General features: G+C 39.3%; 1 protein-coding gene across 7 annotated transcripts in view; it reads left to right on the top strand.

Annotated features, from left to right (window-relative positions):
* Positions 1 to 17171, top strand: part of LOC111751558 (uncharacterized) — a 360216-nt gene that overhangs the window by 3138 nt on the left and 339907 nt on the right. For all 7 annotated transcript variants that reach the window (XR_002786662.2, XR_010317908.1, XR_002786661.2 and 4 more), the window contains exons 2-3: positions 9330 to 9539; positions 13797 to 13967. Coding sequence is in view for 1 of the 7 variants with exons in the window: in XM_064268594.1 (XP_064124664.1) it covers positions 13891 to 13967 (77 nt within the window). In the remaining 6 variants the exon portion in view is untranslated. The remainder of the gene's footprint in view (positions 1 to 9329; positions 9540 to 13796; positions 13968 to 17171) is intronic.

Below are 17171 nucleotides of genomic sequence, written 5' to 3'. Positions count from 1 at the left end.
TCTGTGAGTCACCAAAACTGCTGCTGTGTACTGATTGGCATTTCATTTCTCTGAGAAACCTTCCTATTTAACTGCTGAAGTGGTTTATCATCTCCTTTATCTTCCCATTAATGTTTACCACAAACCCCCATTAACTGAGGTAATGTGAATATATAACTCAGCTCCTTACGGTGTGAAATGGCCAAAAGGGTATAAAGAGGCAATATGCAGTATTTATAAAATAAATGGTAGCTAATTATTGCTGGTTAGGGAAGGTGTTATATAACCTATGGAGAGAGAACAGTTACGGCAGACGTGATGGTGGCCTCCCTAATATCTTCCCCTTTGACACTGGGTAGCACCCATGGTGTTTAGCTAGGATTGGTTCAGGGATGGATACATGACCTAAGAGTACAATCAGTAAAGTTTGGAACTTCTGCTTACTAATTCGGCTTAGTAACAATTTTTTTTTTCTTTCTCTGGATAGGATTAAAGAAATATACAGCCCTGTTGGTGTTGGCAGACATTTGCCACTGTGATGGAAGGCAGTCTGAGGACAAAATTGAAATCAAGAAAAAGGCAGAGCCAGGTCTCAGAGGAATGGAGCTGGAGCCCTAATTAATTTATGATCAGCGAGTCAATAACTTTCCTTTATTGAGTCAGTTAGCACTGGGTTTTTTTGTTACTTGTAACAGGGTACAAAAATCTTGGGTGAAACTGAAACCAGACCAATGGGTCCATGCCCAGCGTGCAAGAAGCCAAACTCTCAGTTGCTGGTTTTGAGAGGAAAAAAGAGTTTATTTTGCAGGCTAGCAAGCGGGAACTCAGAGGTATCGACCTCAGATTGAGTTCCCCAATCTGTGGGAACAATGTACAATTTATACATGTGTAATTATATGTATGTATAATGTACGTATTCATTTAGGGGTGGAGGGAAACAGTAGGCAGGATCAGAGGTTTTACCTGTTCATAGTTTCTACTGATTATTACGAGGCGGAGCTAAAACTTGGCACGGAAGTGGCCAATGGACCAAACGCTTTTGAAATGGGCTTGACTATTGTTGATAAATTTCTGGTGATTTTGGTTCCTTGGCATGAATCTTTTGGTTCCTTGACGTAAGTTCTTTTGCGTTATTGAGCACACATGGCAGCCCAGGGTCATTTGTTGGTCATGTGGTTTACTCTGCGCATGTCAGGCTACTCTGAGCCTGTTAGATCTGGACTCTTCTACGGCTCTCTGGAGGGCCTGAAGAACAACTTAGAGGAAGTGAGTGATGTGGTGTGCAGGTGACAGGGAGTGGCCTGATGCCTGGTGGAGTACTAATTAATTAGGCGTCTTCAGTGACTTCAGCCTGCAGAATCCCATAACAGAAAAGTTTTCCAACTCAAGAAAAACAAATTATCTCCCTATAACGAGATGGCTTGAGAAAATGTTCATAAATCTGAACATTGCACAATGTTGTAAAATGAATGAATTTCCCACAGGACTAGAAAAACAATCTCAGATAACTTCTTAAAAAACTTGCAACTCTTAAAAGCCACCACAAATCTTAAAGTTTCTGTGGCAGCGCAGCAAGTGCAATTAAAGAAGAGTGGGTAAATGGTTTGGCAGATAGTATTGGAAAAAGTAAAGACTTTGAGCAGCCTTCGGAAGAGGATTTTCTGCTGTCATATCTCCATCCAGCACATTGCCTTTTATGTAGCAGGGACTCAGTAAATACTTCATTGACTCTAGTAAATGTGGGAAAGGATCAAAGAAACAGAATTTAAGATCACTACTTGATTTTTTTCCCCAGGTTTTGAATAAGCTTAGAACTAAAACCACAGGAATATTTGTCCTATCAATTGAAATGTTACTGGGTGGTAAACCTAGGTTCTTATTTGGCATGACTTGTATTGGCCAATAAACCAGAGACTGAGGTGGGAGAAGAAGAAAGGCATCTTTATTTCATTATACAAGGAAATGGAGCAGTTGGAGCTGTTGCTGCCAAGACTGCTCACCAAGGGCGAGCAGATAAGTTACTTTAAGGAGTTTACAAGTAGGGAGTTTATACAAGTTAAGTTCTACTATGTCCTATAGGGTCGCTATGAGTCGGAATCAACTTGCCGGCACTGGGTTTACTGGGTATACCAGCAACATTCTTAATAAAACTATGTAGGCTCAATGGGGTTTACCTATAACCGCCAACCAAAAGCAGGATTCATATGCAAAGCTGAGGGGGTAGGTGGAGGGAGCCCAGCAAAGGAAACAATTTTGCAATACAGTACTGTAGGGGAGGAAGCCAGGTAAAGAGTACAGCACTGTGGGGGTTCTGTCTCAATTGTGAAGGACTTCATAGCATTTTTTCACTGTATAGATACAGGATCCAGTATAAGATCAGATATTGCATTTAATTGTCATGTCTCTTTAAAACCCAATGCCGTCAAGTTGCTTCCGACTCCCAGCGACCCTATAGGATATAGGATAGAGTAGAACTGCCCCATAGAGTTTCCAAGGAGCGCCTGGCGGATTTGAACTGCTGACCCTTTGGTTAGCAGCCGTAGCACTTAACCACTACGCTACCAGGGTTTAAAAAAAAAAAAAAAAATAGACATCCTTTAATCTGGAATATTTCCGTAGACTTTTTTTTTGTCTTTTGTGACACTGAGAGTTTTGAAGACCATAGTCTTTGCCACCTTTTTAAAAATTTTAATTTTTTCGATTAACATAATAAAATTTACTTTTGATGCACAATTCAATACATTTAAATACATGTATGATTCATATAACCACCAGGACAATCAGGTCACAAAACAGTTCCATCCTCCCCCCCAAAATTGTCTCATACTATTCCATTGTAGTTACATCTTCCTTCCATCTGCGCTGCCTGGCAGCCACTGGTCTGTTTTCCATCAGTATATATTTGTCATCTAAAAGGAAACATACAGTATTTAACCTGTTGAGACTGGCTTCTTTCACCCAACATAACGCCTTTGAGATTTATCCAAATTGTTAAGTTTATCAGTAATTTTTCCCTTTTATTGCTCAGTAGTACTCATTGTCTGGATGTACCACGTTTATCCATTCACAGGTTTCAGGACACTTGAACATTTGTGTGAACATAAGTTTTCATTTCTTTATGGTAAATACATGAGAATGGAATTCCTGAGTAATTATTGGAAACCCTGGTGGTGTAGTGATTAAGTGCTACGGCTGCTAATCAAAAAGATCGGCAGTTCAAACCCACCAGCCACTCCTTGGAAACTCTATGAGGCAGTTCTACTCTGTCCTATAGGGTCACTATGAGTCGGAATCAACCTGACGGCAGTGGGTTTGGTTTTTGGTTTTTATGGTAATTATATGTTTAATTTTTTAAGCAACTGCCAAACTTTTTTAGTCTCTAGTGCTGCTGTAACAGAAATACCACATGTGGATGGCTTTAACAAACAAAAGCTTATTCTCTCATAGTCTAGTAGGCTAGAAATCCAAATACAGGGCGTCAGCTCCAGGGGGAGGCTTTCTCTGCCAGCTCTGGAGGAAGGTCCTTGTCATCAATCTTCCTCTGGACTAGGAGCTTCACACAGGAACCCCCGGTCCAAAGGAAGTGCTCTGCTCCCGGCACTGTTTTCTTGGTGATATGAGGTCCCCACATCCCTCTGCTTGCTTCTCTCTTTTATAACTCAGAAGAGATTGGCTTAAGATACTATCTAACCTTGTAGATCTCATAAATATAACTGCTGCTAATCCATCTGATTAACATCATAGTGACAGGAATTAGAACACATAGGGAAATCACATCAAATGACAGAATGGTAGACGATTATACCATACTGGAAATCATGACCTAGCCAAGTTGACAGATATTTTGGGGGGACATAATTCAATCCATGACACCCAGGAAGTGACTGAGAGGAGATAACCTCTTTTGGGGACAGCCACACTGAGTGACCAAACTCTCTTGGTAAGGTGTGTAGATCAGGAGGGGGCGGAGGAGGCAGTCAGAAATCTTTTTTGAATTGATTTTTATGGGCTTATTTCAGTGCTTAATAATACCAAATGCCTGCAGACAGTAGGCAGTATGGAAGGTCCATTAAATACCTTGACTATTAGCCCTTGTTGAGTAGCTTTTGTGATAAAAGGAATACAATTGTTAGGTTGCAAATTGTACAGAAACAAAACATATGGCACATATTAGTTTCAAGAGTCACAATAGTGTAACTGCAGTTGGCTGATTGGACTGAAACAACAACATTAACCTGAAAAAGTATCAAAAGTGCTGAGGCAACACCAATAGCCTGGGGGAGGGGGGTGTCAAAGGTCCAGTGTAGTCAGTTTGCCAGAGAGGACCAGATCAACTTTTGGCAAAAGTCATAAATCTTACATAGTATGACAACCTCTATAGACACATAGAATTCTTCACTTTGTCCCCAGACATGTGGATGTGTTGACATGTCCAGTATGATGATGGATCCAGATGGCATATACCAGCAACCTGGGAAGTACAGGCTAAATCAGCTGCTTGATTCCAGTTGATCTCATAAGAGAGCACATCTTTAGTATAGTCGTCTACATAAGGGCAGCGGTGTCACTAGGGGAGTAGGTCAGGTGCAGACCACACTGGGTGACACTGTTGGAAAGGATGACACCACAATGACTGTCTATAAAATTTTTTGCAGTGTATCAATGGAAATTTATTATTTTTTATAAAAAATCCCTGTAATTAGTTATTACAACAAGAATGTTTTTCATAAGCCCAACTTAAAAGTAATAATATACCTACAAGGCTAAAATTCTATGCCAGTTTACTTTCTGAACCTCCTAATATGCTGCTGTCAGAGCTGTCATTATTGCTCTGTTACGATGGTGCTTTGAATCACGTGGTTTCTTCTGCACATGCTATAAGCACGTGCTGTTGTTTCGTTGGTGCTGGTGTTTTTATAGCTGCTGATTTTGTCAAAATTTCTAGTGTTTTAGCACAATATTGTGGTAATTACTATTTGTGAACGTATATCAATAAGCTTTTTGAAAATGAAGTAGTAATTAAAGGCAAAGAAGGAGAAAAATCAAAAAAGGCTTCTACTTGGTTAGTAATGATGCAATTCAATGTAGAAAGATTTTATGTAACAATTTTGTTGTTAGTATTCAAATAATATAAAAATTTAAGCAATTTCCTACTATATTTACTACCTATTAAACCTATTAGTCTGATTAAATTGATGATAAACTTACATGTGTAACAGTTATTGATTATATAACTGATAACTAAATAGAAAAATTGACAGTTTAAGACATAAAGTGGGAGAAATGTTATTTCTTGATACATGTTTAGAAATATAACTTAAATCTTAAATTCAGTGTTTAAAAAATTTTAGTCTTTTTAAAATTTTATTTAAAAAATCACTGTCTTACAAGTATGTATCTGACCTCAATGAAATTTTCAGGGTTCAAGTTTGAATTATGGTTTAAAAAAACAGTGACACATTAAAAAGTGAGTTGGTGAAAGGCATTGATTTCGATGATGTCATTCACAAGTTTACAGCCTTGAAGGCCAGGAAAGTTCTGATTTAGTTGAGATGTTCACTAAGTGCTGAAATGCTTGTGTGTTTGTTCCTGTTTACTTATCTTTTCATCATTGAGATTTTTATTGAGAATACATCACATTTATAAATTAAGTTACAGAGAATTGATATCTTTTTAACATTGAGTTTTCTTATCCAAGGACTTGATAAATCTTTCATTTCAGCAACATTTCTTCATATGTTTTTGCACATTTCTTCTGGCAAAGTTGTTTTTATATAATCTCGCATATTTCTTTTTATTCCTAGGTATTTTTTTTTTAACTCATGAAAAAATGAATCTTCATTATAGCTTCATTCTGTTTAATTGTTAAGGTGCATGGAATCTATATTTTCAGTATTAATTTTATACCATGTCACCTGATAGAATTATCTTGTTTATATTAATTTTCCATCAAGTCTCTTGACCTTTATAGGAATATGAATATAGTATCTGCAAAAACTGATTTTTACTTTTTACTTTCCAAGTTGTATATCTCTAAATGCTTCTTGTCTAATCGTGGTGACGGTGGGCATTTTCCTTTGCCTTCATTTCTGTGGGAATGTCTCTTATTTTTCACTACTAAGCATGACTTTGGCATATGGGCGGATAGATAGCCATAGTGAGCTGAGGAAGTTTCCATCTATTTCTAGTTTATTAAGTGTTTTTTCTTAATAAGAATTTTCAATTCTGTATTCAACTGTTTATTGTATATTCAGCATGTGTGATTACCTGATTTTTCTTCAATCTACTACTATGATAACTAATATCCAGAATTCCCAATAGTGGATTGCCCTTGCAGTCCTAGAACTAACCCCACTTGAATATGGCATATTTCTCTACTAATGAGCTGTTATGTTCTATTCCTAGTACTTTATATAGGGCTTTTACATTTATATTTCTTGTCTTTTTTTCCATTTTTTAAAATTTTACTTTAGATGAAGGTTTACAGAGCAAACTAGTTTCTCATTAAACAATACACATACTGTTTTGTGACATTGGTTGTCAACCCCACAATATGTCAGTACTCTCCCCCCTCAACCTTGGGTTCCCCGTCACCAGCTTTCCTGTCCCCTCCGGCCTTCCCGTCCTTGCCCCTGGGCTGCCCATTTAGTCTCGTTTTGTTTTATGGGCCTGTCTAATCTTTGGCTTAAGGGCGATCCTCAGAAGTGACCTCATTACTGAACTGTGAGGATGCCCAGGGGCCACACTCTTGGAGTTTCTCCAGTCTTTTCAGACCAGTAAGCCTGGTCTTTTTTTTTGTGAGTTAGAATTTTGTTCTACTTTTTTCTCCAGCTCTGTCTGGACCCTCTATCGCGATCCCTGTCAGAGCAGTTGGAGGTGGTAGCCAGGCACCATCTAGGTGTGCTGGACTCTGTCTGGTGGAACCTGTGATAGTTGTGGTCTGTTAGTCCTTTGGACTAATCTTTTCCTCATGTCTTTGGTTTTCTTCATTCTTCCTTGCTCAAGACGGGGTGAGACCAGTAGAGTATCTTAGATGGCCGCTTACAATGTTTTAAGACCCCAGATGCCACTTACCAAAGTGGAACGTAGAACATTTTCTTTACAAACTGTGTTATGCCAATTGAGCTAGATGTTCCCTGAGACCATGGTCCCCACAGCCCTTATCCCAGTAATTTGTGTTCCTGTTTATTTTTATGGTATTATTTCATTTTTGAATGTATTTCCATATGCCTTTGTCTACAACTTCTGCTTTATTTGGGCCATTATTGATTATGCAAACCTAATCCATTAATGTATCTAACATAATGGTAAAGTTTAATGTTAAAATGAACATAATTTTGATGTAGTTCTTAAATGTTTTTACTTCAAATTCTATTGTTTTCTTACTGAATTTTCACTTTAACCTCATCAAACTATGTAAATGTAAATAAATTTAGGCTCTACATACGATACAGTCATTGAAAGGTATAATTTTAATATTGCTAGTTGTTTAAAAAAAAATTTTTTTTTCCACATCACTACTATTGCCATTATATTTAGTCATATATGGGAATTACAGTTTATGAGTAACATTAGTACAAAAAACATTACCAAGGATTCTGTATTGTCAGGTGCAAAAGGATGTCTTTAATCTGCCAGTCTGTAGTTTTCCAGTTGGCAAACGAAAAAGCTAGGCTATTGGCAACAGCCCACGAGTCAGTAAATGTAACAAAGTTAATCAAGGATAGTATTGGTCAGGGCTATGAGAATAACCTTGAGTTCTATCTCTTGGTTGGGATGACCGCATCCATTTTTGGTTCTGCATAGCTGACACCGAAATTTAACAGTTACTATGAGAGAGCAAGAGAGACCATTGCCGTCAAGTCGATTTCGACTCCTAGCGACCCTGTAGGACAGAGTAGACCTGCCCCATAGGGTTTCCAAGAAGCAGCTGGTAGATTCAAACTGCCAACCTTTTGGTAAGCAGCTGTAGCTCTTAACCAGTACGCCACCAGGGTTTCCGGTGAAATCAAGTTTTAGTCTAGCCAAATAATCAGTGAACCAGATTCAGGATTTGGGGGAATCTTACTGAATGAAGGACTCCATTGAGGCAGTGGCTTTGCTTCACATGGCTGAATGGGAGTGAGGTAGAGTTTTGCACAGAGAGATCTGCCACTTTTTTGTGTGAAGCCAAGATGCCTGTGGGGCCAGACCAGCCGGATAGATGAATATGTCATTTTAATTTGACATGCAAGGGTTTTTGGGGGGGAAGGGGAGAGAAGGGACCCTTCTCACGTTGTCAGTCACGGAGCCTAAGTTGAGCCACCCCCAAAATGGGACTATTGGGCCAGAGATTCACAAGGCCTATATGTGTCAGGCATTCAGTTTAGACAAGAGCTCTGTAACAGGCTAGTAGCTGCTTTTCAAAAGGGGTGACCTAGGAGCCCTGTCAGGGAGGCAATGAACCTGAAACTCCAAGGGGGGGCACTTCCAGATGAAGGCTGCCTCTATTCACCAGAAGCTCTAATCAGTAAAATAATCAGTCACAGAGACTTTTACCTCAAAGTGGTTATTAGGGATGTGGAGTTCCAAAAGTTGTGAGAATGCCACAGCTTGCCAGAGAGCTTCCAGTGAATCCTTTTGGTTTGCATCCCACTTGTCATGGATTGAATTGTGTCCCCCCAAAGAATATGTGTCAGCTTGGTTAGGCCTTGATTCCCAGTGTTGTATGGTTGTCCTCCATTTTGTGATTATAATTTTACATTAAGAGGATTAAGGTGGGATTGTAACACCACCCTTCCTCAGATCACATCCCTGATCCAATATAAAAGGATTTTCACTGGGGTGAGGCGCGCACTGCCTTTTATCTCTCAAGAGATAAAAGGAAACGGAACCAAGCAGAAAGTTGGGAACTTCATACCACCAAGAAAGCAGCACCAGGAGCAGAACACGTCCTTTGGACCTAGGATCCCTGTGCTTGAAAAGCTCCTTGACCAGGGGAAGATTGAGGACAATGATCTTCCTCCAGAGCCAACACAGAGAGAAAGCCTTCCCCTGGAGCTGACACCCTGAATTTGGACCTGTAACCTACTAGACTGTGAGAAAATACATTTCTCTTTGTTAAAGCCATCCACTTGTGGTATTTCTGTTACGGCAGCACTAGATGACTAAGACACCACTCAAAAGATAACCAATTTGGGGAGATCCATGGATAATGCCCCAATAAAACAGCCATCCCTAGTAGACTTTAGAATACTTTTATACTGTTTTACTTTGACCTGACAATTGAAATGTTGCAGTAAATACTGATTGGGCTGAACTGGAAAGTTATTTAGCATGCCATCGCATTCTTTTTTTTCAATGCCTTTCAGCTCCCAGTACAAAATCCCCGGATGGTACAAGCAGTTTATGATCAGCGGCTAACCCGAAAGGTTGGTGGTTCGAACCCATCCGGTGGCATCATGGGAGAAAGGCCTGGCAATCTGCTTCTATAAAGCTTGCAGTGAAGAAAACCCTATGGAGCAGTTCTGCTGTGTAACACGTGGGGTCACCAAGAGTGGGAATTGATTTGGTGGCAGCAGGTAGGCTCCCACTTCATGCAGATTTTGTTCTCGTGACTGAAGAAAACTATCATCATCTGTCATGCTAAGTAAAAATAAAAGTTACTATCCTTCTCTCTCCGACCCCCCATCCCAGCTTCTCTGACTCATTACTCCTGGGGTGAGAGTAAAGAAATGAAGAATTTCATTTTATGAGTCCCTCTGTGGTGGGCTGAGGGGCATAAACAGTGAAGTTAAACAAATACCTGATAGTAAACTAAGGACCTAATTACGTAGGAGAGTTAAAACACTTGAAAGCAAGAACTTGAAAGCCAAATTATTTTCTCTCAGACTTCGTACAAAAAAATGAAATCCTCAGGTATACACTGCTTTTAATGGTCCAAATGCCGTCACCCTAATGCCGTGGCAAAATAGTTTTCAGATTTAAGAGATTTATGTAGATTCCTATTTGCGTTACTAACATAATAACTTCAGGGAAAATCACTTGCAGTAAGATAACAGGTTAAATAGATAACTGTGCTCACTCTAATGTTGTAAAGCTTCTTAGAGAAATGTAGCAAGAAACAGTTACATTCCAGGGATGCAGCTACACGGCTAGCTACAGAACAGTTGATGTTCTCACGGTAGAAGGCAGTTTTTCTCACACTTGAAGTCAAATGGAACCCTTCCTTTCCTCCTTTTGATCTTCCCAACCTTGTGCCGTCATCCGTTGCATTGAGTTTAGTAATGTTCTCCGTGCTTGCCTTGGAGGAGGGGAGAGTGCTGTGGTAGAGAGAACAGTATGGGGATTCCCCAGAGAGATGAGGGTCAGTGCACCCTCGACAGCTTCTCCAGGCTGCCGAACAACCGCCTTGTACATTTCCAGTTCAACACCGTCTGCCCTTCTGGTTGTCATTTTGCAGGAATTTTATTCTCTGAGACAATGATGGCAGGCATAGTGCCCTTTACATCTGATAGCCTCTGCTGTTGTTTTTCTTAAGACATTTCTTAATTTCACTAGTTACAGTGAATGCTGAAATCTCCTAAACATATTCAATGTCTTCATATTTTCTTTTAACTGAAGAATATTTATGAATTGATTGTGAGCACTTTAAGGTCTCCTGGTAGTTTTATGGTGGGTTTTGTTTTAAAGTCTATTCTATCTGATAATAGTATTGCCACTCCTGCTCTTTTTTGGTAGCTATTTGCTTGATATATTTTTTTCATCCTTTGATTTTTAATAAATTTATGTCTTTGTTTCTAAATTGTGTCTCTTGTAGACAGCATATTGATGGGTCCTTTAGAGGCTGTAATGTCCCAAGTTCATGGGTCAGGATAGAGGCTTCTTCTGATTCACGTAGCCGTAGGAGCTCGCAAACCTGAGATAGGCAGGTTGGGGAACAGGGTTCTTGCTCACAGGCTGTGAAGATTGACAGATCCCAAGATTGGCAGGCAAGACTGCAGGTAGGCTGTTAGCTCAAGTACCAAGAACTGGAGGTCAAGTGAACAGGAGCCACCTCCAGGATCCAGAAGGAGCAAAAGCCCCCAAGCCTTGCCAGGACGTCTGCCCATACTTTATGCAGGCCACATGCCCAAGGAAACTCCCCTTCAGCCAATTTGCTGCTCACAGTAGATCCCATCATAGGGGTGATCACGTATCTCAATAGGGAAGTGACTGCAGCATCACAGGACTGCCAAAACACTGAGAATCACGGCCCAGCCAAGTTGACACGCAATCTTAACCATCGCAGTTCTCTAACCGAAGGACTCCCTTTCATGATGCCTTTAAGTTTGGTTTGATTTTTGCATATTCCCTTAATTTCTGCTTATCTGGTGAGAATGTCCTAATTTTGCCATCATTTTTCAGTAAGAGTTTTGCTGGATATGTTATTCTTGGTTGGCAGTTTTTTTCTTTCAAGATTTTATATGTGCCATCCCATTGCCTTCTTGCCTGCATGGTTTCTGCTGAGTGTTCAGAGCTTAATCTTATTGTTTCCCCTTTGTATGTGACTTTTTGTTTTTCTCCAGCTGCTCTCAGGATTGTCTTTGGTTTTAGCTAGTGTGATTATGATATGTCTTGGTGTTTTGGAGGTCTATCCTGTGTGGGATTTGTTGACTTCTTGGGTTTTCATCTTTCATGATATTAGGGAAGTTTTCTGTCAGCAATTCTTCAGTGAGGCTCTCTGTGTTTTCCTTTTTCTCCCCATGTTCTAGAACCCTGTTCAGATGCAGATTTTTACTTTTAATTGTATCCCACATTGTTCTCAGGGTTCAGTTTTCTTTATTCTTTTCTCTGGTTTTTCCTCAAAGTTGTTTCCAAGGATTTGTCTTCAATTTCACTAATCCTGTCTTCCATTGTTTCAGATTTACTCCTAAAACCTTCTATTGCACTGTCCATTTCTGAAATTTTGTTTATATTTTGGGTTTCTAATTGCTGTTTTTGAATGATTTCTAGTCGTTTATTTTAAAATTTTGTTTCTGTATTATTTTCTTGATTTCTTCCATTGTTTTGTCTGTTTTTTCCATGATTTTGTCTATTTTTTCCTTATTTTTGTCTGCATTTTCCTTCATCTGTTGGAGAACCCTGAATATTTGAGTTATATTTTAGTTATGAATTCCCCATCAGGCAGTTCCAGTGCCTTTTCTTCTACCAGAGGGTCACCTGGTTTTTTATTTTGGTTGCTTTCTGAAGCCATCCTTTCCTGTTTTTTTTTTTTTTTCCCTGTATGTTTTACCACATATAGTGAAGAAAGATAGGTGGTGGGAAAGTATGTATCCCTGGTTACTGGGTGCTCTGTCTCCTGCTGGTAGCTCCATGGAGTTGCTTTCTCATACTCCCTGTCCATAGTCCTTGGTGGCTGAGGTCCAAAATGGTGAATCCAGGTGACAGTAAGCTGGTATCTCTCTGGCTGAGCGACTGTGGCCTGTTGGCAAGTGACAGAGGTCTCATACAGGGAAGAAGGGTGTGGGGGGTGGGAGGAGTGTGTATCTCTGGTTACTGGATGCTCGGTCTCCTGTTGGGAGCTCCATGAAATTGCCTTCCTATGCTCCCTGTCTGAGTTCTTTGGGAGCTGTAGCCCAAGATGGCGAATTTGGCCATGTTAGCTGGCATGGACCTCGACTCTGTAGCACTCCTTGTTCTCTGTCAGTTTCTTATTCCATTTGGTGCTTGATTGTGTTCTTTAGTCCTTTGTTTGGTACTTAGGGGTCCAGGATTGATGTTTGTATCTGTTTTACTTAGTTTTTCAAGCCTTTGCTGCAGAGGCACGGCATGGTGTTTCTATCCATAGCACCATGGTGGCTCCACCTCCTGATCGCCTGATGTTTTTAAACCCATAGCAAAAGCCTTAATTAGATTTTAGAAAATTTCTTGTTTATTTTTCACCTTGCCTGGACCACAGATTAATTCATTTTTAAGCCTTATGTTAGCCTAATGAGCCTAATTATCATCTGTTCAATGAATAATTTCTTTCCAATTATAAAAGTAACCAGATTCATTGTAGAACATCTGGAAAATACAGGAAAATATCAGGAAGGAAATAAGAATCACCCTGAGCATGTTATGGAAGTAGAAAATAGGGATAGATGTTAATGTGTTTGTTAATAACGAGTGCTGTGTTACAGGTCGCATTGTGAGCTAGGTGGAGACTGCTTTATGCTAATCAGCTTCTATCCACATAATATCATGTCAACATATTGCAAGGCCCTGCCTAAGTAAAAATATCTTCTTTACTGGCCTGACTTGGTGTCATCATTTTCTTATTATTTGGTTTAGATAACAAAAATGGGAGCATTATCTCCTAAAGATGCCCATTAAAATTCTGTTACTTAAGGCAAGACCAGAGAGACAACTGATCTTTTTGTTAGCACATGAGCAAGTCTTAGTTCAGGAAACTCAATCCTTGGCTTCTTAGATCTTCAGTTATAGCTCTTAAAGTAAGCCTGGAAAAAGTACATTATGGTTTTATTGGCATAGCTCAAAGCAATGTTATGTCTTTTAATATACTCAGTACTGTGAATAGAAGGGATTACAGTTTATATAGTTCATCTTTCTAACCTCTTGCCTCCTTGTTATACAGTTTAAGAAACTAAGGCCAGCATTTTTTTTTTTTATAATTTTTGTTGTGCTTTAAGTGAAAGTTTACAAGTCAGTCTTTCACATAAAAACTTATATACACCTTGCTACATACTCCCAGTTACTCTCCCCCTGATGAGCCAGCCCGCTCTCTCCCTCCACTCTCTCTTTTCGTGTCCATTTTGCCAGCTTCTAACCCCCTCTACCTCTCATCTCCCCTCCAGGCAGGAGATGCCAACATAGTCTCAAGTGTCCACCTGATCCAAGAAGTTCAGTCCTCACCAGCATCCCTCTCCAACCCATTGTCCAGTCCAATCCATGTCTGAAGAGTTGGCTTCGGGAATGGTTCCTGTCCTGGGCCAACAGAAGGTCTGGGAGAGGCCAGCGTTTTTAAGGTACGTGTTAAAGTCCATAAAATGATTAGCGTCAGAGCCAGAACTGAGGAATCCTGACTCTCAGTACAACGTTTTCTCCCCCATGACACAAAGATATTACCTAAATGGTGTTAAAGAGTCACATGAGCTTACTCTAATCAGCCAGCATTGTATTTTAATTTATTAAATATATTCTGTACAACAATTTTGAAAGTAAATTACCGCTCTTCTGAGATGCTCATACTGGTGCATTTTGGTTTCTACCTTAAGTCGGGATGAGCTTGTGTGAATTTAGTTTATCAGGTTATATAATTATCACCCTAAAAAGTGCCTAGAACCTGACCCCAAGCCTATGAGATTCCGGAAGACTCTGTCTTTATGGAAATGAGGCAGGAAACAGAGGTGATTAAGCCGAAGGACAGCAACAGTAATGCCTGAATGGTTGGAAGGCAGAGTAAGGCAGAGATTTGTTCAGGTCTAGGGGCAATACTGCTAGTTAATACTTGCAAGTGGAGTGCCTTTCGTCCTATTCCATAATCCACACTTTTACTTAGTCCTGGGTTGGTTTTTAAAATTAGTTACTGCTTTACCAAGAACATTATTAGTTTCATAAGGCAATGAGAAAAGTTTTGAAAAACATTCACAGCATACCCACCAGGTAGAAGACAGTGATTGTTACCCTGGACTTTCTCTTTCACTTATGAACTAAAGTTCAATTCATTATTTCATTTTTAAAGAATTTCAGATTTATGAGAAAAGTTGCAAAAATAGTACAAAGAATTTCCAAATACTTTTCACCCACGGTAGCAATTTACCGCATGTACTATTTTTTTTACTATGTATGTGTATATTTATTTTCTTCTAAACCAGTTGAAAGTATGTTGTACATCACACCCCTTTACAGCCCTAAATACTTCAATGCATTACCTCAAAACAAGGACATTGTCTTACATAATCCGCTACAGTAATCAAAATCAGGAGATCAACATTGATACTGTTATTATTTAATCTGTAGGTCTTATTCGGATTTCACCAGTTGCCCTACCAAGATCTTTTATAGTAAAAGAAAAAGAAAAACTTTTCTCTGCTCTAAAGCCCCATGTATTTAGTTGTTGTACTCTTTAATATTTTAAGATCTGTTCTTGTCTTTCATAACCTTGATATTTTTGAAGATTATAACCCAGTTATTTTGTAGAATGTCCCTCAGTTTGGGTTTGTCTAATGTTTCCCCTTGATTAGATTCAGGTTAAACTTTTTTTCCCAGGAATGCCACTGAAGTGATGTTGTCATGTTATGAGGCATATGATGTTCATGTGTTCATTCCTGGTGATGTTAACTTTGACCATTGGGTTAAAGTAGTGTCTGCCAGGTCTTTTCACTGTAAAGTTTCTATTTTTTAAAGTCACTAATAAACATCTTGTAGGAGATACTTTGAAACTATGTAAGTATCCTGTGTCTCATCAAAATTTAACCCACTGATTTCAGCACACATTGAAAATTATTGTCTGAAACAGTTATTACTCTGGTGGTTGCCAGATGATGAGTTTTTAACTCCATCATTCTTCCTTATTTATTAGTCATTCCACTGTGAGAAAGAGCATTTCCTTTGCTCTTATTCATTCATTTATAAGACTGTGAATTCATGGATTCTTATTTTATTCTATGAGTTATAATACATTATTACTGTTAAGCTGATTTTTCTTTTTTTTTTAATTCTTTTTCTTATTGTGCTTTAGGTGAGAGTTTACAGCTTAAGTTAATTTCTCATTCAGAAATTTATACACATTGTTTTGTGACATTGGTTGCAATCCCCACAATCGACAGCACACTCTCTCTTTCCACCCTGGGTTCCCTGTGTCCATTCATCCAGTTCTTGTCCCCTCCTGCCTTCTTGTCTTGCTTTTGGGCAGGAGTTGGCCATTTGGCCTGGTATATTGGTTGAACTAAGAAGCACGTTCCTGTTGTGTGTTATTTTTTGTTTTGTACGCCTGTCTAATCTTTCTCAGAAAAGTAGGCTTCAGGAATGGTTTCAGTTCTGGGTTAGCAGGGTGTCTGGGGGCCATAGTTTCTGGCCGTTACTTATTTTGATATTGAATTGTACCAGACTTGGCCAATAGGAGACCTTCCAAGTTGGCTCTTCTGTCCTTTTGACATGTCCCTATCATTTGTAGAGCCTTTTCTCATTTTTGGCACAATAAGATATTCTGAGCTCACCATATACTTTCTCTGCCCCAGCTCAGGAACCAGCTGTTTCTCCAAGGACCCCTGCTTCCTTTTAATGGAGTATGGTATTTAGGAACCAGGATCTAGGGAATTAATGTGCTAACTGCTACTGGGCATTATTGATTTTAGGTCCTGTGAGTAGCGAGAGCTAGGAAATACATGTACGTGAATATAAAGAAACATATATGTATACATACATTTGTGTCTATTTCTTTATCTATCTCTGTGTCTAGCTAGTAAAAACCATGAGTTCGTACTGATACCCTGAGTTCCAATTCAACACCGTAGGGATCATTCTAACCTTTCTCCTTTCTGTGTTTTGTGACTCCCCTCTGATAGTGAAATGCCTGGAGTCCAGTATCTCAATATATTTAGTTGTTTACCCACTTTTAGATTGAGATAAAGTTGTTTAAAATTGCTAACCCATACCACTGTGAAAAAATAAACCTACTAATTAGAGTTCAATATTTTGTCTTTAATTTGAGAGTATATAGTCAACATATTAAGTTCAAAAGTTACTTAGGTTGCTTCTTTTTTCCCCTTATCCGTCAATGTCTTAGGCTTGGTTTTCTAGAGAAGCAAAATCAGTAAATTGTATAAATATATATATTAAAAAAAAAAACAAAAAACAAACCCGTTGCTGTCAAGTTGATTCAGACTCATAGCGACCCTATAGAACGGAGTGGAACTGCCCCATAGGGTTTCCAAGGAGTGTCTCATGGATTCAAACTGCCAGCCCTTTGGTTAGCAGCCGAACTTTTAATCACTATACCACCAGGGTTTCCAAATAAATATATACATATTTATTTATTTATATCGAGGAAATGACTCATGCAGTTGTAAAGACTGGAACATCCCAAGTCCGTGGGTCAGGCTGGAGGCTTCTCTTGATTCATGTAGCCACAGGGGCTGGCAAACCGAAGATTTGCTGGTCTGAGAGCAGGGCTGTTGTTCACAGGCTGAGAAGATCGACTAATCCCAAGATTGGTAGGCAAGACTTGC

Source organism: Loxodonta africana, chromosome 15 (genome assembly GCF_030014295.1).
Source record: "Loxodonta africana isolate mLoxAfr1 chromosome 15, mLoxAfr1.hap2, whole genome shotgun sequence".
Lineage (NCBI taxonomy): Eukaryota > Metazoa > Chordata > Mammalia > Proboscidea > Elephantidae > Loxodonta > Loxodonta africana.
Note: the sequence above shows the minus strand (reverse complement) of the source record. Positions and strands in the feature narration are given on the sequence as shown.